A 10,162-nucleotide genomic window follows, 5' to 3' on the forward strand; every position below is an offset into this window, starting at 1 on the left:
CTCAGGGTTTGGTCACGGGATTACGACTGGGCGATCTAAGCGCCAATGGCAATGAATATGACAAATTTCGATAAAATAGTCAGGGCTCAGGAGCGCTTATGAGTTCTCCCCAGTTCGGGGAACGCGTGAGAGAAACCGCCGTTTCTCGGGAGCGCACATACTGGGCTCCTCGGCGCTCCTCAACTCCCTGTGTTCTCCCTAAGTGCCCGTTAGAGCCGGGCCGGTTCGTTGGGCCCGCTTAGGAAAAGTGACGAGTAAAAATCTAGATGCGATATAAGAGTAAGATCAATATAATGAGTATTCATACCGGCCCGATACCAGACGTGCCGGATTGAGAGGGTGCTTTAGTGCGTCGAATTCGTGTATCGATGCTCAGCTGGTGCGTATGGGGCTGGTGTCGAGAATGGATATTCTCTGACGACACACTGCGTGCTGTTTGATATATTAGCGGGTGCGCATGGGGCTAGTATCGCGCATGGACATACATTTATGACACACTGCGTGTTGTGCCATACATTAGGAGGTGTGTATGGGACTGTTGTCGAGATTAAATTTGTACTGACAACACACTATGTTAAAGTATATGACGAATGTATATACTTTATATATATTTCTTGCTTAAGACGTTGAGCTCTGTGTGTGATTCTTTACGATAATACAATATGGCATATACAAAACTCTATATTGATGCACAATACATGCGCATTAAATACATTCAGGAATGGGGTCTAGTTGCGGGAGTAAACGGTACAATATGAATAGAGATGAGACACTTTATAGTATGAGGTGCGGAGCATACATGTGCATACCTCATATGAGATCGGCTATTTACTTTAACGCACTGCTTAATGGTTGGTAACTCAGTGGGTATGTGCCGCATATCCAAGGACTTCACAAGCTTACGGGTCGCTATTTCCCGTCTAAGGCCACTGTGGGAAGTCTGGCGACTACCATTATGTCCCAACGGAACCGTAGAAGTGTTTGCCAGTCCTTTCGATACCGTAGGTCAGCTCGTGACAGCTGTCCCAAAAAAACAAGTTCCATGTGCGCCAGCTTCAAATCGATTTTCGAAAGGAGAAAAGTCCTTGAAGAACTGCGGGGAATTTGTTAGTACCAACGGTGCGTTTTCGGAATTGTTTGGCCCATTTTAACCAATGGTACCAGTGGAACTAACGTAATAATCACAACCCCGGATTACAATGACCATGAATAGTGACGTGGTTATGTCTTGCCCCGTATAATAAAAAAAACATTGACTTATGATAGCCGAGTATAAATATGATAGAAATTTAATGAATAAACAATTACGAGGCGCTGATCAAATTCAGCACTGTTCTCCTCAACAAATTGAGTGCGTGCGCCATTTCGACTGCGGTCTACAATTTCCCAAGTGTTGTTACCAAGGTCGACCCTTCCAACTGCAGCATTAATCGACTCAATATGTATCATTTCGGGCGTACTCATTCGACGGTATGTGACTAATGGGCTCCCGGGCAGTGTTACGTCAGGTCCACCGGTTTGACACTCTTTGACACGAGTCAGCAAGTGTGGCTCACGAGTGTTATCAGAGTTACTGTAGTACACATACGTTAATCAATTAAGAGCTTGATATTGCTATCGACTCGCCCTAAATCTACAATAAATTCGACATAATAAATCTCAAGGACTCGACCATAATATGTCCGCCAAACGGGAACTTCTGGCCGATGTCGGTAGTTGACATTGGCATACTCTAGGAGATGGTATTGCAATAGGTGTAACAAGATCATCAAGAAGAGAGATCAAAAGTAGATGAGATAAGCCTGCCCGAACAAATGTGTTATCCCGGGAGCCTTGATCGGGGCTATTGTCAATCTTTGGTAAGCCCAGCCTCTTTACGGATTGAATCCCCATATAGCTTCTTCATATGGAGACTGTTATTTTGTAAGTAATCGGAATATTCAACTTACGAAGCACTTACCGCTCTACAAAGCTCAAGAACCACCAATGCACACCGACACTGGCCACCGCAACTGAAAATACGGCGTGACTTGTCGATGTAAGAGCGAGACCAAATATGGTGGCACCAGACATTGTTCGCTCAGGATTATTTAAGAATTGGTAAATTCCGGTATAAGAGAGCTGAGCAAGATAATCCGAAATAAAGAAATATCCAAAGAACCAACCTATTTATGCGTGAGAAACAAGAGACAACAGTATACGCAAACTGGACTGACCAAATACTCTCAAGATTTCGAATGTCTGTAACGCTGCCCATAGATGCAAGGCAAGTAGGAGTTCAATGAAATATATCGGTAGGTAATATAGCACTAAATCAATTCAAGCGCTTACGACTCCAAGGGTGTCTGAGAAACTGATCACTGGCGGTCCACTCGACAGGTGGTGTATAGGTTTTCCAAGCCAGCAGGGCAAATGACACTATGAGAAACCAAAATGAATCCACCGCCAAAACGATGACGAGGTGTACGTACAACAAGTCCCGTATAAACTCATAGTGTAAATTCGTTTCCAATTTGCAAAAAAAAATCCTCGAGTGCGCCATCCCCCTCTCCGTGTTCATGGTAGTACCGCTGCATGTTCCTTGTTGTTAATTTGTTCAACTATAGTTCAGTAGAAGTCTTACCTCAACAAAGTGTCTCACGAGCCGTTTGCCTTTACTTTGGGCCCTTAGAATCCCCCCTAATACGAAAGAATGGAAAACCCTCCACGCAAGTGCATGAAGAAGGTAGGTGGCCGTCGTATTTAGAAGGATAGAAGGAAGAACAATGTATAACGTCAAAAGGTCCAGTTTAAGGTCCGAAGCCCTGAGTAGAATCGGGCTATGTTAGTAAATGCGAGACTGGAGAGTCGTGCCAAACCCACCTCAATAAATTGATGTTCTTGAGCCCCACTACATCCTTCCTGAAATAATGTGCAAAAAGGTCATGTTTGGAGGTAGACTTGTTTCTCGAGTGCCTCGGGCGGTGTGACTTGACACGCTCCGCTTCGGAATCATTGTCAACCCTAATCAAACTGTCGCTATCAGTTCGGATATGCAAAGTATGGACCGTCACGGAGCGTGAAGGAGACGCTGGAGACAGAGTGTTGGGCTCTGCTTCAACCTCAGCTTTGGTTTCGGTCTTAGCATCAGTGTGGACTGGGGTGGATAAATTGGCGGGGCCAAGCTTGGCTATAGGATGGGATGTTGGATTTCAAGTACAGGAAAGCAAGTAGTCATAGTGCATAGAGGGCGATTTGCGATGAGCAGTTAGGGTTCGACAGGATCCATAGCGAGCAGGTTAGATTGCAAAACGGATTAAACGACGCCATGGAGCAATTGAGGAACGAATGACACCCAGACAAAAAGAACCGTTATTAACAGTTAAAGTAGTTAATGTATTGGTCCACATACCGTGAACTGGCCTGGGTAATTCCAAGGCACTGGCGAGCGGAGTACTTGGGACGGGGGGGGGGAGTTCTCGCACCGATCAGTTGTTTTTGACTATATGCGCGCTCGATATCTATGAGCATAATATTTCCATTCGCTCAATTGCGAACGGCCATTTTAATCTGAATACGAGAACAAAGGGTGCTTACAAGGATTGTCGAACCACACTAAAAAGCCAAATTGCATCGCATGAGCCCATAAACTGACAAAGAATAGAGCGTAGCTTCCAGCTATCAAGCTGAGTCCATAATATCCGGCGTATCCTACGGAATACACCGGATGGGCGGCCATTTCAAAGACTCCGTCAAAGCCGAGGGAAGTGTCGAACACTGTGCCACTAGAATCAGGTGACGGCGATGGGACAAGTCGACCGCGCTCAAAAAAGTCGTCTCCCCAATACCACCCATAGTCCTTTACAATATGATGAGCTTCCGTTTTGACCCAGAGATTGAAAAGTATCAAGTCGAATCCTACAAGCCAACTATACGCCTTACATGTGAGCATCGAGCACCAATTGAGCGGTCAGACACATACCGCAGCGCATGGGAACTCAGGCTAAGGCCGTCAGGCACACGGAACACGGTAAATGCAAAGATGCAGTATGAGAGGAAGTCATTGATGAGTATGATATCAACCACTTGACGGAAGAGAATCCAGGTGTTGTACTCGACCGGCAACTCCTGCCCAAATAGTTAATACGTGGAATACGAATTCTGGCTCAGACTTACATCAAATGAATAGTTGATGACCATCTTATTGCGAAGTTCATTGCGAATCCACTCATAGACCTTGGACCGTCGTTCATTATCCAACCAGCCTTGTACTTGAACCTGCTTGACAATCCAGCGCCGCTTGCTTTGTTTGGTAAGAACCCAGCCCAAGTCGGCGTCATAAGCGAGTCTCCAGAATGGGAAGTATACCAAAAACAGGGCTTGGCTAAAGGCGCACGGAAGCAGAGCAAAGAGCAGAATTCAACCACCAAATAAAGCCAAGTTCACCAGATTGAGATGCGACTTGGGATGTAATGGGTGAAAAAGAGAAGCCAATACGTCTTGAGTGGCTTCCTTGGGTTGTCTCAAAAGCCGGGCCAACATTGAGGAGTTGGGCGCTGACCGCCCTGTTGTTAGGAACTAAGGTCAGTGGCGGGTCGGCTACGCTTGTGCAAGAGCAGCCAACCTTGCGCTATTCTCACCTGGGGACCAACGCACACCACCCGTACATTTAACTCCATGTGCTCTAATGATTTTCAGGCAACAACAGGATGAACAAACGGTGATGCATGAGCTTGATACTCATTAGCTGGTCAGTACATTGAAATTTAGTATGGACCAGGTCTTAAGCAAGTTACTGAGACTAGATGAATTGGCTTGTATTCAAGTAACCGATATCCTCTCTTCAAAAGGACCGCACTACTTTACGGTTATGCATTACCAGAGTGCCCAGCAAATGTAGTTCCAATGCTAATCTGATCGAATTGATGATGGGAGCTTACGCAGATCTTATTAATTTATCACACCTCTGATATACATGTACGGACCTACATATCATCCTCACTTGATCTATAATCTTTGGACTCGCTTGGCTTGGATAGCTCCCTTTGACGAACTTGATTGAAAGGCATAGTTAGAGGGCAATCAACTAAGTTCATCAATAACTACTTACATGTGGACAGAACATCAAGTATCTGGCCCATCTGGGTACGCAACTCTTGGATACCTGTCTCCACCCTGTCTACCTTCCGTGAGACTCCTTCCACTTTCCGTGAGAGGTTGTTGATATCTGTAGAGAGTCTATTTATATTTGCTTGACTAGATTCCAGACTGGAATTAAGCCCAAGTATTTGATGGGACTGGCTTGTGAAGCTCTGTCGAACTTGTTCTTGATGGTCCGTAAGGTTAGCTTGTAAACCAGCATGGTTCTGCAAAATCTCCGCAGTATTTGCATCTATTCTGTCAAGACGGTCAATTACAGCACTGGGATTGAATGACATCAATGCTGCTATGTTAGGGTGAATTGAAGTTCCAAGGATAGTTGGGGAGGGTTGGGTGCGGGTGTTGGCAGACATGATTTGAGTTATGTCACGTGACTTTGCATGTGGCTTGTTAAATATGAATCCAAAAAGAGTGTCACGTGGCTGAGCTTTTTTTTAAAAAATACATTTCCATATATAAACAATACTGGAGCTACATGCAAACTAGGCAAACCGCTCACAAAACCGGAACCAAACCGTGAAAGCTACAACACAAGGCGCAGAAAGAGGAAGCACAAGAGAGAAACAAAAGGAGAAGACGTGAAAACAAACAAGAACGTAGCACGGTCAGAGATCAGAAGAATAGGTTGCGTGGCGACATACAGGTGGCTTAAGGCCTAACTCGGGGTAGAGGCCGTAAGGGCGGGAATGGAATGGCGGCCTTAAGGGCGTATATACTACATGGTTTGAGCGGCTGCCTGCGGGCCTCCTTGTCTTTGGCCTATGCCCGTCCTGGCGATGAACTTTGCGACTGCTTACATCACGTGGCTGAGCTTTTTTTTTGGATTCATATTTAAGGAGCTACATGCAAAAAAAGGCAAACCGCTCACAGGAAACCAAGGCAAACTATGCTAAGAGAAAGAGAGAGAGAGAGGAGAGAAAGAAAACAGGAGAGAGGAGGCGACAAGCAAGGTAGTAAGCACGGGATGGCCGTAAAGACCAGGTACAGGGGCCATAAGGGCGTGATAAGAGGTGTGTCCTAAGGACGGGGGTGAGGCGGCCGTAAGGGCGTAAATATCGGCCGTAAGGACGTATGGACGTGGGCATAAGGCCTTACAGGGGTTGAGCGGTTGCCGGTGGATCTCTACACTTCCCGATTCCCGACTTCAGTATGAACTCAGATACCGCCTCCAGTCCCGGTAGTGTTCCAAAAATCTCCTCCCAGGAGCGTTCAGGTGAAATCTCCGTGATGATGCGTCTGTACTCTTCCGTGTCCGGGCAGAACATGAGCAGGTGTTTGGGCGTTTGTAACGGTTTGCCGCACAAACACTGCGGATCTATGTGTGGGTGAAAACGAGCGCTATCTGCCCCATAAAAGCCGTGTCCGGTGAGGAATTGGACGAGTCGGCATTGTACATTGCGTGGGTGTGTGGGGCGGTTCCACGTGGCTGAGCGGCCACAGTGAAAAGTCATACAACTAAATTTAGTTACTTTCAATAGAACTCGTTTACGCGCAAGAAATATTTAAGTTACATGTAAATATACTTGTTGTTACATGCACTTCGCATGTGACAACATATTGGTGGTTAGGTCATGTAAACTTACCCGCATGTATCCTTCCTTCTGTACACTAAAACTTAGATGTTTCTGTACTTGTTTTAGATGCCAATACATGTATTAATCTTGGTTGATTTGACAGCTATTTTTACACGATTTTACTACTACAACTAAACAATACCTGCAAATGCAGGTATAAAATTCGTACCAAATCACATAAACCATAATCCCACGCGTGCAAGCCAGGTTGTGCCAGTAGCCGAGAAGCAGCATACAGATAACATATAAAGAAATGATATAAACGAGGGGTATAAGACATGGGAAATGGGGAGGAGGTAAGCCTAAGTACAAGGACGAAGTTCGCAAGAGGAGTGTTGCGGTGGCCGTTTAATCTTGATAACTCCAACCGCTTTTGCCTTGCCCTAAGTTTGATGTATTGTTAGACAGTCAATGTAACAAAAAAATCCACCAACCGTGTTAACAAGCTGTTCTGAGTTGATCTGGGTCGTGTGAACGGCTTCTATGGCTGATTTTGACGGGCCGACTTGAGGCTCATCCATCAAGCGGGTATGCTATAAGTGAGTATTAGTATTGCGTGCAAAAATGTCAATTTGACAAACCTTTGCTGAGCTCAAGTTGTGAGTAATGCGAGGAGGCAGGGGCAGGAGCTCTTCATCTTTGTGATTGTCTTGCTGCGTCTGACGCACCTTCACGGGCTAACAGATAATTTAGTTGCGGCACAGCACAACCAACACTCACGTACCGGGCGCCTCCAACGTGGGGGCTCAAGCTCCTCTTTCTCGGCATCCTTGTTGGTATCCACCGTCGGTGAAAGCTATTGGTGTAAGTAGACAATAATAAATACACGTCTAGGACTGTACTCACCTGTTTACGCTTCCCCTTCCTGTTGACCTTGTGTTCTCTTGCGTTCACCTGCAGCACAGTAGACTTTTTATTTGTAGTCTAAGGCAAACTTGTTAGCCTGCAGGAGCTTTGAGCATACTGACATACCTCAACAGGTTTGGGCTTGGGGGAGCTTTCAATAACGGGACGCTTGGTCACTCTCTTTGTGACAGTTCAAGTGGGCTAACAGATATGTAAAAGTCAAGAAATAAGATGAATAAAATAATTTAGATAACTTACCTGTTTGTCGTCCTCATCCTGACTCTCATCCTTGTCACTATTACCCTTTGCTTCCTTGTGACGACGGCCGCTTGACTTGGAAGCTTCCGGTAAAGCCCCCAGCTCCTTTCCCTTTTTACCAGGCTTTGACGCAGCTGTCAGCTTTGCTCCCGCCTTGCCCTTAGAGTTGCTGAAAGTCTTGTTGCGGGCGGTTTCTTGTGCAACAACCTTATCGGCACGTCGGCGCTGAGCAGGGGTTGGCTCAGGCGGCAAGTCCGGTTCCTTGTCCTCGTTGTCCTTGTTGTCCTTGTTGTCCTTGTTGTCCTTGTTGTCCTTGTTGTCCTTGTTGTCCTCGTCATCCTCGTCCTTATTGTAGCGTCTGTCTGCACGTGCCTTGGGCCGTTTGTTCTTGAGGTCATGGTCGGCTCGTTTTTTGGGCAGGAAATTTGAAGGAAGTGCCGTCTGGGTGGTCTTGAGACGACAAGCGTTGAGGATGTAGTCGTCCTGGTAGGCAGCCTTGTTAGTATCAGGGTCGTTCTTGTCCTCAACGTCCTGGTAATCATCTCGATCCCCATTGTCCTCCTTGTCTCTCCCGTCCTGGTTGTCTTGTCCCCCAGACTCATTGCGCTTGAGATATAGTTTTGCTTTCTTGTTTTCTAGGAGTTAAATTAGCTAAAAATGAATATTTATATTGAATGTTTAGTCAAAAACGTACTGCCGGCCTTTGTGTAAGCACTGTTTGAGGCAAAATACAAGCTCAGCATCACATTGATTGCCCAGCTATCCTCACCCAACTCATTGCGCGTGTGGTACAAGAAAGGAAATTGTTTGTACATCTAACCAAGTACTGTTAGCCACTTGCACTAAATGAGATAAATAAATACTCACATAATCATTAATTTTCTTCTTCGTCAATGGGCCATAGTGCTTGAGCGTGAGCTTCTGACCTGGCTTAAGCGTCAAGTTCCTTGGGCGGAACTTAATTGCAGCCTTGCGGACCAAGCTCTGTGGAATGTGAATAAATGTGAGTGATATAGAAACATGATTACTTACCCAAATGTCTGATGAGAAATCATAGTCGTCCCGTAATCCAATAGCAACATGGATGGGATCGTGGTTTCCACGGCCGGGCTGATAGCCTTTGGGTTTTTCAATCCAATGGCAGTTTGCCTTGTTCACGGCGCTGAAACTATAAGGGTTAAAATAGAACCCGTGCTTATCCCCAAACAGGTGCCCATGTTTGAGCACGTGTTCATACTTCTTGTGTTGATGGATGAGTTGTTCCATCAAAGTTTGCTTGATTTGCTGTGTGCCGTTGATGGTCTCATATACATGACCCCCACGCTTCCCCGGTCAATTTTTGTAAGACGTTTTGCAAGTGTTGTATGGGTGGGGTGGTGCGTTGCTGTGGTCGTTGTTGGTTTGGCGACGCTTGGATGGTCCTGATACAGGGGATGGGGAGCAACCACGTTTGCGGGAGTTGGAGGGAGCTGGTGTTGCATCAGGAGAAGGGGTGGGAATAGGAGGTGGAGTGGGGGATAACAGGCAGTTCTGTCTCGCCTGCTTGTTGCGCCAAGCAAAAGCGCGGGGGGTTGTACTATGCTCAAGTACGGATTTGGGCTGTTTCTTGGAATTAGGACTGGACCTATCAATCCCAGTAAATTAATTAGTATAACATAATTAGCCCTTGTTTACTGAATGTATGCGATCAAACTTACCAGGTGTATGTGTTTTCAAGCTCTAAACGCTTCTTGGGGAAGCCGTTACTGGAGCGGACGTGTGTCAGCAGGCTAAGATACAAATAAATGCGCGTATAACTCACTTGTTGGGTTTGCTACTACTAGTCTCTCTGTCCAGCAAAGGCGGCAGAGGTGTGAGGGTTCAATCCTTGGCTGAATCCACAGGGCTGGACAATTGGCCAAGTGTTGAACCCCAAGATTCATTGAGCTTGTGGCCTACCCAATGTTAGTCCAACAGACTATACGTACTTAAACAAATCCAATGTACCTTTTACTGTGTCGTTGCGTTCTGGGGGGAGATTGAATTTATAGGAGTTAAACATGGAAAGAGAACTCACAGATTGCTCTGAACGCTAGGAACTGCTTGAACTCGGCTAGGAGCCCAGGATCCATGTTAGAGAGCTCCATAAATATCTGTACAAATCTCTTGTTTAGCTTCAATTAGTAAATTAGAATATAATCTTGACTTACCTCAAAAATTGTTGTATGAAGCCCGTTCAAGTTGGAACGTGCGGAGGCAAGCTAAGTGAGGCAAAATGAAATTTAGGATATTTTTATTGCTGCAGGAACAGTGCCTTCTGGAAGGCAAGCAGAACAGCAGGACAAGGCGGGAGACAGCAGTGGTGG

At 45.9% G+C, this 10,162-nt stretch overlaps 3 protein-coding genes across 3 annotated transcripts; all 3 read right to left on the reverse strand.

Annotated features, from left to right (window-relative positions):
* Nucleotides 1-1,849: 1,849 nt before the first annotated feature.
* Nucleotides 1,850-5,492, reverse strand: RhiXN_02429 (methylene-fatty-acyl-phospholipid synthase; the record flags this gene model as incomplete). The annotated part of the gene is made up of 10 exons (XM_043322248.1): nt 1,850-1,913; nt 1,961-2,165; nt 2,217-2,241; nt 2,624-2,804; nt 2,863-3,169; nt 3,577-3,908; nt 3,962-4,107; nt 4,156-4,363; nt 4,969-5,032; nt 5,090-5,492. The coding sequence occupies 10 exons, from the start codon at nt 5,490-5,492 to the stop codon at nt 1,850-1,852; spliced, it is 1,935 nt and encodes a 644-aa protein (XP_043177744.1).
* A 738-nt stretch (nt 5,493-6,230) lies between these two features.
* On the reverse strand, nt 6,231-9,083 carry RhiXN_02430 (uncharacterized protein; the record flags this gene model as incomplete). The annotated part of the gene is made up of 11 exons (XM_043322249.1): nt 6,231-6,565; nt 7,024-7,096; nt 7,148-7,246; nt 7,295-7,390; nt 7,438-7,509; nt 7,560-7,637; nt 7,686-7,739; nt 7,818-8,452; nt 8,512-8,632; nt 8,685-8,801; nt 8,850-9,083. 11 exons carry the CDS (start codon nt 9,081-9,083, stop codon nt 6,231-6,233), a joined length of 1,914 nt encoding a protein of 637 aa, XP_043177745.1.
* Nucleotides 9,084-9,149: 66 nt separating this feature from the next.
* On the reverse strand, nt 9,150-9,928 carry RhiXN_02431 (uncharacterized protein; the record flags this gene model as incomplete). The annotated part of the gene is made up of 5 exons (XM_043322250.1): nt 9,150-9,441; nt 9,515-9,562; nt 9,619-9,645; nt 9,709-9,751; nt 9,874-9,928. 5 exons carry the CDS (start codon nt 9,926-9,928, stop codon nt 9,150-9,152), a joined length of 465 nt encoding a protein of 154 aa, XP_043177746.1.
* Between the last annotated feature and the right edge of the window lie 234 nt (nt 9,929-10,162).

The sequence above is a fragment of the Rhizoctonia solani genome, chromosome 3 (genome assembly GCF_016906535.1).
Source record: "Rhizoctonia solani chromosome 3, complete sequence".
In the NCBI taxonomy this organism is placed as follows: Eukaryota; Fungi; Basidiomycota; class Agaricomycetes; order Cantharellales; family Ceratobasidiaceae; genus Rhizoctonia; species Rhizoctonia solani.